The following is an 18,826-nucleotide window of genomic DNA, read 5'->3' on the forward strand; positions in this document are numbered from 1 at the left end:
CAAATATAGAATACATTTTTCTTTAAAAACAAATGACGTGGCAATCATCACCTTTACCTGAAATGAAGATGATATGGAGAAAGTCAACTCTACTTCAAAATCAACAGCCAGGCAAAATATAATCCAAATATACTCTTCAGCTGTTAAGTGCGTGGAATTTAAATAGATAAACTCGCTAAGATGAAATATTTCTAAGATCAATGGTGGATTCTTTTGTCAATGCTTCCCCAAATTGTCTTAATGTCCAGATCTTTCAGTTACATCAATGTTAAAATAGAATTAAATAAAAATATTTCTTTTCCCTAAGATCTTTCTCAGAGCTTCTTTGACATCTTTGTTTCTCAGAGAGTAAATCAAAGGATTCAACATGGGAGTGACTAAGGTGTAACATAAAGAGGCCACCTTACTCAGCTCAGGAAATCTGTCAGGGATGAAATACATAAAAATGACGGCACCATACAGTACACTCACGACTCCTAGGTGAGAGCTGCAAGTGGAGAAGGCTTTCTTACGTCCCTCAGTGGAGCGTATCTTTAGCACTGTGGACACAATATACATATAAGACACAATAATGACAATTATGGTAGGCAAAATGATAATGCTGCATAGGAAAAAAGAAACTGTCTTATGAATGTAGAGATCAGAACAAGAAATCCTCTGAAGTGGACGGTAATCACAGTAAAAGTGATCAATGGCCCGAGAAGCACAAAAAGATAAAGTAAATGTCACGCTGGTCAGAAGAACTGCACTGATGCAGCCACAGAAATAGGAACCAGCCACCAACTGCATACAGAGACGTGCTGACATCTGAACAGAGTAGAGGAGTGGGTTGCAGATGGCAATGAAGCGGTCATAAGCCATGGCTGCCAGGAGAAATCCCTCAGTTACAATGAAGAGAGCAAAGAGGAAGAGCTGGGTCACACAGCCTGCAAAGGAGATGGACTTGCTCTCAGACCAGAAGCTGATCATAGCCTTGGGTGCAATAACAGATGAGTAGAAGAGATCAACGAAGGAGAGGTTGCCTAGGAAGAAATACATTGGTGTGTTCAGGCGGGGATCAGTCATGATAATGGCCATCATCCCAACGTTTCCTAGAAGGACCATGGCATATACAAGCAGAAATAGCAGGAAGAGGAGAATGTAGAGCTCTGGGTGGACCCTGAAGCCTACGAGAATGAAGTCAGTCACTTCTGAGTGATTGCTTGTTCTCCTGTCACCCATGGCAGAAACCTGCTGAGAGGCACATGGCAAATAAATAAAGTCTTGCCTTTGGTTCTAGTGACATAAATACTCTTTTACATGTAGAAATAAATTATTTGCTGTTTAAATTAAATATTGCATATAAAAGAATTTTAAGGTAATGAAGAATCAGAAATTTGATTAGATAACACTAGGCTTCTGAGACTTATTTTATTAAGTAGTAAAAGAAGTTATTTAGTTTTTTAAATTGTACTTTTGCAGGGAGTTCAGCTAGGATGTAACACATTTTATTGTCTAATTTTACCCATGTTATGAATTTGTATTCTCAATATATTTATAGTTAAAGAATTATCTTCATCCTAAATAAGTATTATATATGATTTAAAATAGAAGTATTACATATAATCTCTGTGATACTATTTGTAATCATTATGATAGCCTAATCAGTATTTGAATCATTACATGACAATGATGAATGTGTTTGGAAACATTTTTACCTTACTTTACCTGAGTCTATTTAGTTTCCATTATTACTGCAGCCATATTTAAAAATAGAATAAAAATAGATAAGTTATTGGTTTGTCAAAATTAATAATATCAAAAATCGCTAAGGCTAGATAAAATAGAAATCTCTAAAGCTGTTTCCACGTACGTGTTCAAATTGTTAGATCAAGACCATTCTCCCAAATAAATGCATCTTTATTGCCTCATTACAAATATTTCACATCTATCATTTGTTGCTTAATTAAAAAATGCCATAACCCTTAACCATTATTTTTGAAGCAGAGAGAGAAGTTGGTGAACGTTCCAATGCCTACGTTGTAATAAACAACTTTTTACCAGAGCGCATCAATTCAAGGGATCTCACTCTTCAGTCAGGGCAAGGTCAATATATGAAGGAAAGTTCCTTTCCTGAATTCTCGTAAGTTCTTTTCCTGAATTCTTGTATACTTTACACATCTTAAGATAAGGATAATGGGATAACCATGGATGTTTAAGGAGCATAGTAACCTTGCGTCATCCAGAGTCCATGATCATCTGGGACAGTATCAACGGTGGTTGTGATGGCCTTATTTATTTTTATTCCCATGAAATCTTTTTTCAGCATATTTCAGCATTGAGGTTTTGCTGATCCTCTGTGATGGATTCCACTGGGAGAGGAATAATCAAAATTCAATTATGGAGACATAAGTGCATGCTCCAGGGCTGGTCGTCTGTGAGGACTGTAGCAACTTCAGATACAGACAAATAGTCAAATAGTCGTCCAAATACAAGGAAACTGTTTTCTGTTTGTGTGTATCCTTGGGGAAGTTTCTCTGGACTTTATTTTCTACACTGACAAAGAAAAACTTTCTGATAATTATCATAGCATACATATTGATCAGCATAGAGAAACAGATTAAAAGGTTTGCATACTATGAAAGAATTTTTAGATAAATGAATATTTTAAGTTATGTAGTAAATTGCATTTGCTATGATTTTAAAAAAAGACAAAAAGTCTCTCCAAATTATGATTTATCTGTATTTCTTGATGCAGACATATTTCATGATATGACCGATGCCCTCTAAAACACCAAGTCAGATAATGTTTTTGTAATTCTACGCTTTCCTATATTTACATACTAAACAGTTAGAAAATATAATGGAAGAAATGATAAAATTCAATACATTCAGTAAAATTAAAAAAAAATCCTTAGTGGGGTGGCCTGGTGGCGTAGTGTTTGGGTTGTGTGCTCCGCCTTGGTGGTCCCGGGTTCGTGAGTTTGGATCCTGGGCGGACCTACACACTGCTCCTCAAGCCAGGCTGTGGCGGCATCCCATGCAAAACAGAGGAAGACTGGCATGGATGTTAGCTTGGCGATAATCTTTCTCAAGCAAAAAGAGGAAGATTTGCAACAGATATTAGCTCCGGGCCAGTCTTCCTCACACACACACACACAGACACGCCCCCTTAGTAAACATATTTCTAAGAGATCAAGACCTATATTTAAAAATTCCTTAAAAACCACTGTGTGGGGGCTGGGCCGCTGGTGTAGTGGTTAAGTCGTGCACTCTACTTCGGTGGCCTGGGGTTTGCAGGTTCAGATCCCAGGCGCGGACCTACACACTGATCATCAACCCAAGTTCTGGCGGCATCCTATCTACAAAGTAGAGGAATATTGGCATGGATGTTAGCTCAGGGACCATCTTCCTCAAGCAAAAAGAGGAGGATTGGCAAGATGTTAGCTCAGGTCCAGTCTTCCTCACAAAAAACCAACGACAATGACAACAACAAAAAAACTCCCACTGTGTGAATGACTATATTTAAGCCAGAGATATAATACTCTATTTAGTGAGCCTAATATTATAAGGATGTCATTCTTCCTCAATATTTTCATAAGTGAATTATAATCCTATTTTTAGAAAATTCCTCTTTCAATTCAAAATTATTTCTAGAATTTCTCTGGATTTTTTTTGCTGTATAGATAGCAAAATGATATGGGGCCAGAGCTTCTCCTTATTATAGTACAGTATCAGTAAAAGTTTGGTCAGTGTAGGAAGAGAAAGCAGTATAGGTATTTAAAACAGGAAATGATTCATTAATGTGAACTGAGATCTATCAAATTTGTAAAGGCTGAAGAAGTTCTGGATGACATTCTTGTAACGAACCTTAGAGCAATATAGGATTAACTCCTAAAGAGAGCTACCACTGGAGGTATGATTTTAAAACACAGCACCCTAATCTCATCCAGCAATCAGATATATAGACGCAAAATGACGTCACTACTTCCTCATCCATCAAAATAGCTTCTCTAGGAATTTGGAGGCTCAGTGCTGCTGCAGAAGAGAGCCCACCTGTTTCCACAGCCTTCCTAAGTGGGAGAAAAGTCAAAAGGGACATAAAGTTGCTCTCCTTCCAAATTCTGTGTTTGTATGGATTTAATTGGTAGAACAAAACTGGTGTCAAGAACCCTACTAGGAGGAGACATTTTAACTTTCCAACATCTCCAACTAAAATGCACATAGAGTGGGGCTTCAACGTCTCATCTATAAAATGTACCAGAATCCAGTATCTTTTCTTCTCATCTTTAAACTTCCCACAAAAGTATTAGCAATAACATGTTACTGCTTATAAATACATAAGAAATGCTTACTGACATTTCCAATATACGGGGCATAAAGAAACTCTCCACAAATTCAAAGACTGAAATCATTCAGGGAATGTTCTTTGATCACTCAACTTAATATGGAAATCAATAACAATTAGACAACTAGAAAACTCTATGGGTATGGACATTAAAAAGAAACACTTCCTAAAAATCCATGGTTAAAAGAGAAATCAAACTAAATTATAATAAATTATGATATATCTAAACTTCCGGGATACGGAAAAAGAAGTATTTAGACAGATATGCAAAGCCATATAGGAAATATTATAAAGGAGAAAAGCAGGAACATGAGTAGCTTAATGTATCTTAATAATGTGAAATAGAAAACAGCAAGTAAAACAAAAAATGAAAGAATGTAAACTGTAAATAAAAATTGGTTAAATAGAAAAAGTGAATAATATAGAATATTTACATGGCTTAACACTGATTCTTTGAAAGATTAGCAAGACTCTAGAAAGAAAGATTAGTAAAACCCTAGCAACTTAACAAAGCTAACCAGGAACATTAAATCAAAAGCAACAGTTATGAAAAATGGTACATCACTATCGATCCTCCTGATACTAATAAAAGAATCTAGTAAACAATATTTTTACAAATTATCAATGATTTTAAAAATAAAATTATTTAAAGTAGAACAAAATGAAGTATAAATAGAAACATAAATTTTAAAGTATCTATTAAAGACATTTCATTTTTATGAGTAATCTTCCCATGAAGAATGGTCATTGCCTAAATGTCTTCACCAGTGTTTACTTACAAATGTTTGAGAAAGAAATAAGACTGTTCCTGCATAAACTCTTTCAGGAATAGTCATAAAGGAAATACTTTCTGACTATATTTATGAGTCTATCATAAGTCTCAAATAGACATTAAATTAAAAAATTATAGACAAATTTCATAAATTTAACTTCAAAAGATCTAAGCAGAATATTAACAAATAAAATACTTCAATATATAAAGAATAATAAAATCTCACTGAAATGTGTGTTTTACTACAAATATAAATGTCATTTCATATTTAAAAATTAATGAATTTAAGATGTTTTCACATCTTCTCATGAAAGAATAGCTACTACAACATTTGCCTTCTATAACAATAGCCACGATATGGAAACAACCTAATTGGCCATCAGTGGATGAATAGATAAAGAAAATGTGGTGCTTATACACAATGTGGTGTATACACAGAATACTACTCAGCCATAAAAATATGAAATCTTGCTATTAGCAACAAATCAATGGGTCATGAAGGTATTATGCTAAGAGATATAAATCAGACAGAGAAAGACAAATACCATATGATTTTACTTATATGTAGAATCTAAAAAACAAACAAAACAAAACTAATCAATACAGAGAACTGATTGGTTGCCAGAAAGAAGAGGGTTAGGGGGTGGGCAAAATGGGTGAAATGGGTCAAGAGGTACAAACTTCCAGTTATAAAAGAAATAAGACATGGAAATGTAATGAACAACATGGCAACTGTAGTCAAAAGTATTGTATTTCGTATTTGAAAGTTGCTAAGAGAATAAATCTTAAAAATTCTCATAACAAGAAAAAAAATGTGTAACTTTGTGTGGTGACAGATGGCAACTAGACTTATTGTTCTGATCATTTCACAGTATGTACAAATATTGTGTGTTTTTCTGACTTCTACTTTAATATCAGTATTGCACTTGGCTTATTTTAAAAGTTTTATTTGGCATATCTTATTAAAACTTTGATTTTTAACTTTTTTATATAGCATTTTGTAGCTGTGACTCTCTAAAACAAATTCCTCCCTCCACTCCCACATACACACAACAGACACCTTATTTTTAAATGGAAGAGATCTATCTCATTTACGTTAATTGTAACAATCTGTTATTTTTCACTTTTTCCATTTTTAATATCTTTATTTTTTCTATCTTCCATATTTTGGGTATTTTACTGTTAAGTAAATAATTATCCTGCTGCTTTCAACTTTAAGAAATATAAGCCTAAATTACATTCCATCACTTGTGTTTAAGTGTACGAATTTACTCTCTTATTATGTCTGTTTACCATTCCCATTTATAATATAATTTTCTTAAATATTTCATGAACATATATTCAGAACCACAGAAGACAGTATTATAATCTTTGCTCAACTATCAACCATAATTTAGAAAACTCAGGGGAAGGAAAGTTTATTGTACTTACCCATAATGTAGTATATCATCCGTAATATACATTATACTTTGATTTTTAATTTTTCTACGTAATCTCTTGTAGCTGTGACTTTTTATAAATCAAGATTCCCTTGTTCCAACAGAAATGTAGTTCTCTTCATATGAGGGTAGTATATGTCATTCACACTCATTGTTATAATCTATTTTTCTGTACTGTCTTTTGTAATATTTTGTTGTTCAATGTTTGTTTCTCTTTTGTATGTTTTTTTGGAAAGTAACATTTCTGCTAATTTTATCTTTGAGAAGTATAAGCCTACATTACATCACTTGTTTCTATGTTTAGCAAATGTGTCACATTTTTACCTTTTAACTTTAAGATTCAATAGATTATTATAACTCATCTTTTATAAATAGTATTGTTTTTTGAGCCTTGTAAAATTATATATATCTTTCAGTTAGTCTTATACTATAAACAAATGATCTGGAATGCAATAGAATTTTTCCATAAAATGTTATTGTATTATGTAACAGATGAGAAATACAAGGTCACTATAAATTCATAGATATTTAAGTGTTACCCTATATACCCATATGTAGGAAAAGTTTAATTATTAAAAGTCAAGCCGCATTACGAGGATCATATATTTCTCTGTGCTCTCTCATCTTTTATATTGCATTTTAAATGTGTCATGTTTATTTATTTTTTGCTTCCTGAAATAGCAAGTGAATGTCTCCTTAGCAGACACTATACCTTATTCTTCACTGCATCTTTCCAAGGGCTTAGAGTCTCTTTTTGACTCATTTCAAAAATTTCCTTTCCTTTAAACACACTGAAGTTAGTAAGAAAAGAAATTTATAAAGTATGAGCAAATAGATTTCCAAAGTAAATAGGATAGTATGATCCAGGCAAGGATGTACACAGCTGCTCAGGATTCCTGGAAAGTTCTGGTTCCAGAAGCAAACACTGGACACAGCTGGTTTGCTGTCATCTGGTGGCTGTAGTTCACTCTAGTTACATGGAGGGTAAAGATTCTGGGTACTGTGATAGAATGGAATTTCCAGAACATTGGCTGAGAGTTCAAAGTATTTCCTAGTTACGTGGTTTCCTTCTGCATCATATTGTCCTGAACAGGGAAGATGGGTTGGAAATCACTAGAAACTTGCAAATCCACCTTGCATCTGCCTGTCTCCCGAGATGAAGGTGTCTGGCATTTTTGTTCTCTCCCCTCACCAAAAACAAGTCCTGTAAGATCTCATCCCCTGTTTCAGAAAAAGGATGAACAAAAAATGGAAAACATTTGCCCATTATTTCATATCTGAATTTGTCTTATCTTGAGATACATTTTCACGGATTTTTACTTAATTTTATTTAGAATTGTGTGTATGTTCATCATCGAGGTGGAGCATTATTTGGTTTCCTCATACTAATCATGGCACATTTTAGACCCCAGCTTTTTTTTTTTTTTAAAGATTTTATTTTTTCCTTTTTCTCCCCAAAGCCCCCCGGTACATAGTTGTATATTCTTCGTTGTGGGTCCTTCTAGCTGTGGCATGTGGGATGCTGCCTCAGCGTGGTCTGATGAGCAGTGCCATGTCCGCACCCAGGATTCGAACCAACGAAACACTGGTCTGCCTGCAGTGGAGCGCGCGAACTTAACCACTCGGCCACGGGGCCAGCCCCTAGACCCCAGCTTTTATTATCATTAAAAGACAGAGAATCTTCCTCCTTTTTTTCATTCTGAAGAGGAGATTGTGTAACATTGAAATTATTCCCTCCTTGAAGGTTTACAAGAACTGACAGGAGACGCCATCTGGATGAGGAATTTTTATTATGGGAAGAGTTTTGAACTTTGATTCAATTGCTTTAGTGGTTACCAAAAAGAGTCATAATCAAAATATTTAACAGCTTGTTCGGTGATCATTATATACAAATGTTTGATTTTTAATAAACAAATCAGATAATACAAAACAGCCCCTTTTATTTCTTCCTAAACTGCTTACCTAGCGATGAAGTTATTAACAGAAATCATTCTAAAGGCTTCCAAATCATTTTTTGCTTTTTACAAATTATTGGGGGAAATCTTTGGTTTGTCATGCTATCACCAAATGCTGTCTGAGCCACAGTTTGATGTCAGGGGATTAGACTAGACCAAGCAGTGTCCCGTGAAATTGAAAGTCATTAGATAAGGTGGTGTTTGAAAAAGTACATTTCCCTTCAACAAAGTTGTTCAAATGCTGAATTCTCTCTGAGCTTCTGCTAAACTAATGTCAATTCCATTTAAAATTTTTTAACTTCTCGTCTGGTTCTTGATCTTCAGTCTTTCATCATTAAGGATGATGTCACCTGTAGCTTTTTCCTAGATGCTTTTTATCACGCTGAGGAAAATTACTGAGAGGTATCATCAGGAATAAATGATTGGTATTCTCAAATGCTTTTTCTGCATCTACTGAGATTATATATATAAATACTCTTTAGTTTGTTAAAATAGTAAATCATGCTGATTTTTTAGAATTTATTTTATTTTATTTTGTGTGGAAGATTTGCCCTGAGCTAAAATCTGTGCCAGTCTTCCTCTACTTTGTATGTGGGATGCCTCCACAGCATGGTTGATGAGTGGAGTAGGTCTGCACCTGGGATCAGAACCTGAGGTCCCCGGGCTGCCAAAGCGGAGTGCAGGGAACTTTAGCCACTGCGCCCCAGGGCAGCCCCGACATTGATTTATTTTTGAGTGGGAAACCAACCTCACATTCCTGGGATAGCCTCTACTTGGTCATAGTGTATTATCCTTTTGATTCTTCGTTGGATTGAATTTACTAAAGTTTTGTTTAGAAATGCCGTATCCATGCTCATGACAGATATTGGCCTGTAGTTTTCCTCTGTCTGATTTAATACCAACTATACACTGGCTACTTAAAATGAATTAGGAAGTATTCTCTTGTTTTAAATTCCTTGGAAAAGTTTATGTAGAATTGTTATTGTTTTTACTTAAGTGTTTGGTATAACTCACCAGTGAACCAAACTAGAGTTTCTTTTTCTGGGATAATTTTTAACGACAATTTCAAATGTTTGAATTGCTCTCGGTGAAACAAACTGGGGCAATCACTAGGCTTACTACGTTTCTTTTCTATCTTTTAGAAAGCACTATCTTTGATTGCCTATCAAATATATACCAAATATATGCCAAAAAAAAAAAAAAAGCTGTAAACTGCTTCCTTTAACGGAAAAGGTGAACGCTCTTGACTTAATAAAGAAAAAAATTATATGTTGAGATTGCTAAGATCTACGGTAAGAACGAATCTTCTATCCATGAAATTGTGAAGAAGGAAAAAGAAACTTGTGCTAGATTTGATGTCACGCCTCAAATATGTACATATAGGAAAAGGCTTAGTATATATAGGGTTCGGTACTCTCCACAGTTTCAGGCATCCACTGGGGGTCTTGTAACATATCGCCCGTGGATAAGGAGGACTACTGTACCTGGTTTTTAAAAATCATGCCTTTTCCTGAAGATAGTTTTCTAAATTTACCGAAAAACTTTCTTTCTTTTCTGTTCAATCTCTCATATATCCATTATTTATCGAGTACTTTCTATTTTCCAGGTGCTACATATTTCATTTAATTTAACACATCACTTAATTTAATCCTTACAACAGCAATTCTGTTTGGTAGATGTTTTAAGACATATTTTGATAATGAGAAAACTCAGACTCATAGAATTTGAACAATTTGCCCAAGATTACCTAGCCAGTGAGTGGCAAGACATGGATTAAAACTCTGATTTATGTGTTTTAAAAACCCACTCTTTTAACTAATAAGTCATTTGACTTCGCAAAAAAAGAGTAACAGAAGCTAAATCAGGTTTACCTCTTATGACTTTATTGTGCTTTTAATTTTATGAAAACTTCTAAACAAAATTGTGACTTCAAATATGATAAGTTCCTTGAAGAGGATTCTTTTTGCCCATAAATTTATTATACTAATGGAACCACAGAATTATAATATTTTTTTTCCACTTGGATGTAGTTTTTCACATATCTTAAAAATTATTAATATTTTATCCATGTGCCTCTTTAGTGTTTGATATTAAGTTTGATAGTTATTAAAAAATAGCTAAGAGCAAAACATGTGATACAGAGTCTTTTTACTCTATTTGCATTAATGTCTTCAGTTATTTTACGTATACAAAGAAAAAAACTCTTCTTATTGGGGAAGTTAATCTTGTACTTCAACCACAATGCTTCTATATAAACAGAATAATTCATGTATCTAAAACGTTAATCCTTTATAGTAAAAGGAAAAAGACTTGCTGGAGTTTGACTGCCGAAAAGGGGGCAGAGCTACCAGCAGTCAAGATTTGCCATCTTGAAGTAGGAGGCGGAGTTTGAACAGTGTATGGTTAGTGTAAGAGGTAAGAGTTTGATTTATCATTTCAGAGTTTGATTTATCATTTCAGACTTTAAGACCGAGGCTTCATTCTACCTCATGAAACAGTAATCCTGCTTCCTAATGTCTTTTAAATGGCAGAATGTTTTAAGACAGCCAAATTAATTACATCTTGTGGTAGGAAAAGGAATTGTTGTATATTTTCACCCAATTTTCCGTTCCTAAAGCAAAAATAATTTTTTAGATGCTTACTTGCTTATTTAATTTGGCTAAATATTATTGTGCTTTTAAGATGTTCTATTAACTGTAAATATTGCTTTTCATACTCAGTTCATGTTATCGTTAAAATTGTATAAAGTAGGTATTAGTATCTTCCATTTGACAGAAGAGGACTTCAAGGCATTGAAAGTGTAGGTAGTTATCTTAGATTCTTTTAGATTGGAAGAGGTAAAATTTAGACTCAGTATATCTGATTGCAAAGCCCTAAACAAATAATATAAAATGACTGATAACATCATCGTCCCAAGCATCCTTTGCCCATCCACATTTCTTGTATCATAGTGACACTAAATATATTATAAAAAATATATACATAATATATTTGGTACTGGTACTTACAAATGTAAAGCTGTTCTGCCAGATGTGTTGCCAAGGAAAGCTCATTTTCTGTTAGCAGTTTTGCTTTCACTGGGAACTTCAGGAAGCAAAAGTTGACAAGGCTTTCCACAGGCTTCATGATCACCCACTCATTTATTCATACAGGTCTCAGCTAGGAAGAGTGAGCTCATAAGAATTACTCAGAGATGACTGAGTTTATTCTGCTGGGCTTTAGGATGTCTCCAGAAGCACAAATTCTTTTATTCTTCCTCTTCTTGCTTATGTATGTGATCATGGTGGTGGGAAATATCACTATGTCAGTTGTCATTAAAATAGACTCCAGACTTCATATACCTTTATATTTCTTTTTTTTTTTTACCATTGAGGTATAATTGACATATAACATTATATTACTTTCAGGTGTACAACATAGTGATTCAATATTTGTACATACTGTGAAATGATCAGAACAATGTCTAGTTGCCATCTGTCACCATACAAAGTTACAAAATGTTTTCTTCTTGTTATGAGAATTTTTAAGATTTGTTCTCTTAGCAACTTTCAAATATGAAATACAATACTATTGACTATAGTTGCCATGTTGTTCATTACGTTTCCATGACTTGTTTATTTTACAACTGGAAGTTTGTACCTCTTGACCCATTTCATACATTTTGCCTACCCCCTAACCCTCTTCTTTCTGGCAACCAATCAGTTCTCTGTATCTATTAGTTTTGTTTTGTTTGTTTTTTAGATTCTACATATAAGTAAAATCATATGGTATTTGTCTTTCTCTGTCTGATATCTCTTAGCATAATACCTTCATGATCCATTGATTTGTTGCTAATAGCAAGATTTCATATTTTTATGGCTGAGTAGTATTCTGTTGTATACAACACATTGTGTATAAGCACCACATTTTCTTTATCTATTCATCCACTGATGGCCAATTAGGTTGTTTCCATATGTTGGCTATTATAAATAATGCTGCAAACAACATGGGGGTGCTTGTTTATTTGAGACTTTTCTTGTTTCTTGAGGTAGGCATTTATCATTATGAACTTCCCTCATAGAATTGTTTTTGATTCATCCCTTAGATTTTGGTATGGTGTGTTTCCATTTTATTTTGTCTCAAAATATCTTTTGATTTCTTCATTGACCCATTGGTTGTTCAGGAGCATGTTGTTTAATTTCTATGTATTTGTGAATGCCAGTCGTCTTCTTGTAATTCATTTCTAGTTTTATACCACTGTGGTCAAAAAAGATGCTTGATATGATTTTAGTCTTCTTAAATTTATTGAGACTTATTTTATGCCCTAAGTATATGATCTATCCTGGAGAATGTTCTATGTGCACTTGAGAAGAGTGTGCATTCTGCCGCTTTTGGATGGAGTGTTCTGTATATATCTATCAAGTCTATATGGGCTAATATGTCTTCTAAGGCTGATGTTTACTTGTTGACTTTCTGTCTTCATGGTCTATCCATTGATGTAATTTTTTTTTTTTAATCCATCCAGCCACTCTTTTTTGATTGGGGAATTTAGTCTGTTTATGTTTAAGGTGGTTATTATAGGTATGTACTTATTGCCTTTTTGTTACTTGTTTCCTGGCTGTCTTATAGTTCTTCTCTGTTTCTTCTTCTCTTGCTCTCTTCCCTTATGATTTTCTTTAATGTTATGCTTAGATTCATTTTTCATTATCTTTTGTGTATCTACTGTAGGTTTTTGCTTTGTAGTTGTCATCTGGCTCACATATAACAATCTACATATATATAAAACTCTATTTTAAGTTGATACTTAGTTTGAACACATTCTAAAACTCTACATTTTTACTTCCCCCTGACGTTTTATGTTTTTGAAGTCACATTTACATATTTTTATTTTATGTATCCTTTAATTATTATAGTTATAGTTATCTTTTTACTACTTTTGTCTTTTTATCTTCATACTACCTTTATAATCCACTACCTTTACTATATATTTACCTTTACTAGTAGATTTTTACGTTCATATGTTTCTTGTTTCTAATTAGTGCCCTTTCTTTTCAGCTTAAAGAAATTTCTTTAACATTTCTTGTAGGGCTGGTTTAGTGGTGATGAGCTCCTAGAGCTTTTGTTTGTCTGGCCAATCCTCCTCTTTTTACTGAGGAAGACTGGTCCTGAGCTAACATCCATGCCCAACTTCCTCTACTTTATATGTGGGATGCCTGCCACAGCATGGCTTGATGAGTGGTACATATGGACGCATCCAGGATCTGAACCGGTGAACCTCAGTCTGCTGAAGCAGAACATGCGAACTTAACCTCTGCACCCCTGGGCTGGACTCTGAAAGTTATTTATTTATTTATTTATTTGAGGAAGATTAACCCTGAGCTAACTACCGCCAATCCTCCTCTTTTTGCTGAGGAATACTGGCCCATGCCCATCTTCCTCTACTTTATATGTGGGACGCCTACCACAGCATGGCATTTGCCAAGTGGTGCCATGTCCGCACCAGAGATCCAAACCGGCAAACCCAGGCGGCAGAGAAGGGGAACATGTGAACTTAACCGCTGCACCACCGGGCAGGACCTGAAAGTTATTTTTGATCACAGACATCCTTAACTTGTCATGACTTTGGTGGAATATTTATGAAATTTCACTATGATTTTCAGTATAGACTTTTGGAGAAAAGCATTGTTAAAAAACATCTTTCCATTTGAGTATAGTTAAGAATCATTTTTCTGTATATTCTAGGATGATCTTATATTTTTCTCTTTAATCTATTAATATTGTGAATCATATGGATTTGTCTCATGATGAATCATCTTTACATTCAGAAGACAACTCTTTCTTTTTCATACTGTATGTTTTTCAATTTAATGTTCCATTTGTTTGGTAATTTTTTTTCTAGGGTATTGGCATAAATGGGACTGACATTTTTATTATCTTGTCTTTTTTTGCTATTTAGGTTGTATTATATTTATGAAATGAATTGAATATAGTTTACTTATTTTCTATTTGCTGCAAATGTTTCTGTGAGAAAGAAATAACTTTATGCCAGACTCCCCTATAAAACTTTCTGGATATGATACTTATATATTTTTAACTTTTGAATTTCTTCTTTACTAAATTTTGATATTTTTCCTGGAAAATTGTTCATGTTTTCCATGTTATGTGTTGTTCAGAATTTTCTATTATGATAAAATATCATTGCTTTTGTAATAGTCAACTTTCACTTTTTTTATACTTTTCTTTCTTCCTTTCTGAATTAGTATTGCAAGAGAATTGTTTTAGAAACTGCTTTTGACTTTGATGACCATTTTATTATTTAGTTTCACTGTTGTCATTTTACTGTCATTAATTCTAACCATGTTATTTCAGTCTCATTAATTTCATTCCTAACCATTTCATATTTATAGTTTGATATTATTTTAATCGATAAACTATTTAGAAGCTTTATTTTTAGAAGAGCTCTCCTATCTACATGAATGAAACTGCCTTAGCCAAGTCTAATTGTATTCCTTCCACTAGGGGCAGAAGCATTGGGAATCTACTTCATTAATCATTGGCCTTCTTGTCCTTATTGCTGAATTGCAAACTTCAGATTGTATGACTTTCTGTATTATTTATGGTTTACTGCTGCTGATCTGGATTAGCATATATTTTAAAATATTTTTGTTGTTGTTGTTTTTGTAGATATCTGATCTTTTCCATCAAGGAGAGAATGCTGGAAGTTTGGTATCTGTCCTTGTTCAGATGTCAGTTTGCAAGCTTCTGAGAATCCTTGTGACTAGGACACATCTTTTCACAACCAGGATGGGAACTATGGCTTTTCAAGATTGCAGCCTGATTGTAACTACATGGTTAAGAAACACTCCTTATGTCACATCATACTCTACCAATACTGTTAAGCTATAGACAGAATCTTTACATTTGTCTTGTCTGGTCTATTTTCCTTGACCTGTGCTTGAAGCTGTAAAACTGTTGCTGACTGTTATCTGAGTATCTCTAAGGTGAAGTTCACTTCTCCGCAAAGAAGGAAGATGATTAAACCTTTAAACAACAGACCCTATGTGATTACAGACCGATATACCTGTGGTCAGTTTTGGGAGTCACTCTTGAAGATTAGTTTACTATAAGAACTATTGTATTTTTTTTTTTACCATAAGCCTGTCTAATTCAAACAGACTGACCTACCTCAAGGGAAAGGAAATGTTCGTAAATATTTAATGATTTAAAGTTAGTTCTTCATACTTGGGAGAACAAAGAGCTCTGCCTTCTATTCAAGCCTCTCTGATTTATTTAAATTTAGGTTAAAAAACTGAATAATTCCTAGGGAGAAAGTGGCAGATAAACGTCCAATGTCTGTAAGAATGGTCCTCCCCTCTCAGAAGCTGCCACTATAAAAAAACAACCAACCAACCAACCAACCAAATAACAACCACCACAGAAACTATGGTAAAGAAGGATTGCTAGATAAGAAACAGAGAAATAAAATGGTCAGTACTTTAAAAGCAAATAGACACAAACATGTACTAATAGAAATATTGAAACATTTTTATGACTTCTTAAATCAATAAGGAAAACCTATAGTGCCAGAGGGAAATCCAAGGACAAATGGTTTGATAATTAAGTTATATATCTTCTCTTAGATCTTAACACAATGAAAAATAAAATACAATCAAAACACTTGATTTATTGTAAGCCTTGGGATAATGTCTCATTAAAAATCTAATTAAATTAAGCTCCAGGATATCTTATGCTAGTTTTATAAGTCATATAAATTATCATTCTCTCTACAAAAATCCAAGATTATCAAATTGTTAATATACATGTTTAGTTTATTGAATAATAATAATACATGTTTTTAGAGTTGGTCTTTGTAAACCCCAAGAAATTGTACAAATCATCTAATTGTTCAACGTCTAATCCCTGGATAACAAATCTCTCTGTAAACTTTTAATACCAACAGTGATGGTGTTCTTCGGAAGTTTGTCAAATTAGATATAATTTCCATGATCTCTTATTGACTTCAAAACCTAGGACTAATATTAAATTAATAAAAGAATAATCTTTGGTCATATGAAATCCATTGCCACATGAGAAGCTTATGAAGAAATTTAATTTGATAAAGACAAATAATACAGAGAGCAGAACTAAGCGTAATTTCACTCTTCTACATACTTAAATATACAGAACATGTTGGCTCTTTGTAAAGCTTCAATAAAGATAGCAAATTCTTGGTAGCATGTACACTGCATTATTTACAATATGGTTTATACTTGTTAAAGCTATAGTTAATGGCTTTAAGATTTTTATCTATATTTGTATAAGTTTAAAAATTAGAAAAGAAAGTATAAATTCAGTTTTAAGAAAACTTATACATTTTTTTAAAAGGATAAAACAATACTTCCCAAAAAACTCTTTGAATAGAGTTTTCTCTTAACAAAACAGTAATTCTGTTTCCTGGACTTGATAAGTTTAACTCATTTTCTCACCAAGAGATGGCTTCTTGAGAGCCTGTTACTTTCTTTGTGATTTCTGTCATATGCCCCAATGATTTTTAATAGAAGTTCTTACTTTTAATAAAGCTAAAATTTAATAATTATTTACAGCTATGCTTATTCTGAATGTTACCACTCTGATTAATGATTAATAGTGCTGAATGCAATCTTATCTCAAAACATCAATGACCTATACCTAAATGTTCATGTATGACCAGCCACTTTTGATAATAGTTTTGGTATTGCTTACCCCAGTTAAGATCCCAAATTCAGAAGAAAAACAAACTTTAAAAGGATGTTTTCTGTTGCAAATATTTCTTGAGTTTTTAATATGGCTGCTCCCTTGTCTTGTAATCCATGATGATGTGGCAGTAATGAGTGAGAAATGATGATCTAAAGAGTTATAATTGTTGTGTTCCCTGTGTTTAATTAGCTTAACACAATTGTACAAGTGGCCCTGTTTTGCGAGTCCACACTATGGTTAATTGTCAAATCCAAAAGAAAAGAACAATCTTCCTAGAATAATTATATACAGGTAAAATGTTATTAATATGAATATATTTCATTGGTTGTATACTATTCATGATCAGTAGACATATGGTCATGTGCAAAGATTGATCCCATGTTTATTTTTATTAATGTTTATAAAAGTATAACACATAAAAAGTAAAGAAATCATAAGTATAAAGGACAGTAACATTCTTTCATGTTGGAGGGGATAACTCATGGTGATAATACTCACCACATGAAAACCAGAAAATCTAAACCAAAATTTAGCATGTATTACACATATTGGTACCAAATTTAAGAAGATTTTACCATGATAATTTGTTTATAGATTTCCCATGGAGAAAATAGTTATATTTTAAAATAATGAGCATTTTTTCCCTTTACATTTTTATTTTGATTTTAAATTTACAATATACATTTTCTGCCTTTAATTTTTAATTTAAAAAAAAATTTCATTGGCAGCGCCGGCCTGGTGGCACAGTGGTTGGGTTCGCACGTTCTGCTTCAGTGGCCCTGGGTTCGTGGGTTCGGATCCTGGGTGTGGACATGGCACCACTTGTCAGGCCATGCTGTGGTGGGTATCCCACATATAAAGTAGAGGAAGATGGGCACGGACGTTAGCTCAGGGCCAGTCTTCCTCAGCAAAAAGAGGAGGCTTGGCAGCAGATGTTAGCTCAGGGCTAATCTTCCTCAAAAAAAAAAAAATTTCATTGGCTACAGTCTTTGGGTAAAATGAAGACTAGAAGTATTGGTAGTGATTTCCTTGTCTTATTCCTTGTTTTAAATAGAAGGTTTCCAATTGCTTCTCATTAAAAACTATATTGATAGAAGTCTTTCTTTAATTTTCTTTTGTCTACTTTAAGATTTTTTTTTTTTTAAAGATTTTATTTTTTCCTTTTTCTCCCCAAAGCCCCCCAGTACATAGTTGTATATTCTTTGTTGTGGGTCCTTCTAGTTGTGGCATGTGGGACGCTGCCTCAGCGTGGTTTGATGAGCAGTGCCATGTCCGCACCCAGGATTCGAACCAACGAAACACTGGGCCGCCTGCAGCGGAGCGCGCGAACTTAACCACTCGGCCACGGGGCCAGCCCCTCTACTTTAAGATTTTTAAATAATATAATGTGTGTTGAATTTAATCAAATACCTTTCTTTGCCTATTGAGAATTTTTTTTCTTCTTTAATCCATTAATGTAGTCATGATATTTACTAATATTCTTCTATTAGAACATTTTCTACATTTCTGTGAGAAGTGCAGTTTGGTGAAGAGATGTTATTTTTTTCCACTTTTATTGAGATATAATTGACATACAACTTTGTGCAAGTTTAAGGTGTACATGTTGATTTGATACACA

At 33.6% G+C, this 18,826-nt stretch overlaps 1 protein-coding gene across 1 annotated transcript; it reads right to left on the bottom strand.

Moving 5' to 3' along the window:
* Positions 1-279: 279 nt before the first annotated feature.
* On the bottom strand, positions 280-1,245 carry LOC103556563 (olfactory receptor 9K2-like). Its single transcript, XM_008528721.2, has one exon. It carries the CDS (start codon positions 1,219-1,221, stop codon positions 280-282), a length of 942 nt encoding a protein of 313 aa, XP_008526943.2. The 5' UTR covers positions 1,222-1,245.
* Positions 1,246-18,826: the final 17,581 nt, after the last annotated feature.

This window comes from Equus przewalskii, chromosome 5, assembly GCF_037783145.1.
Source record: "Equus przewalskii isolate Varuska chromosome 5, EquPr2, whole genome shotgun sequence".
Lineage (NCBI taxonomy): Eukaryota > Metazoa > Chordata > Mammalia > Perissodactyla > Equidae > Equus > Equus przewalskii.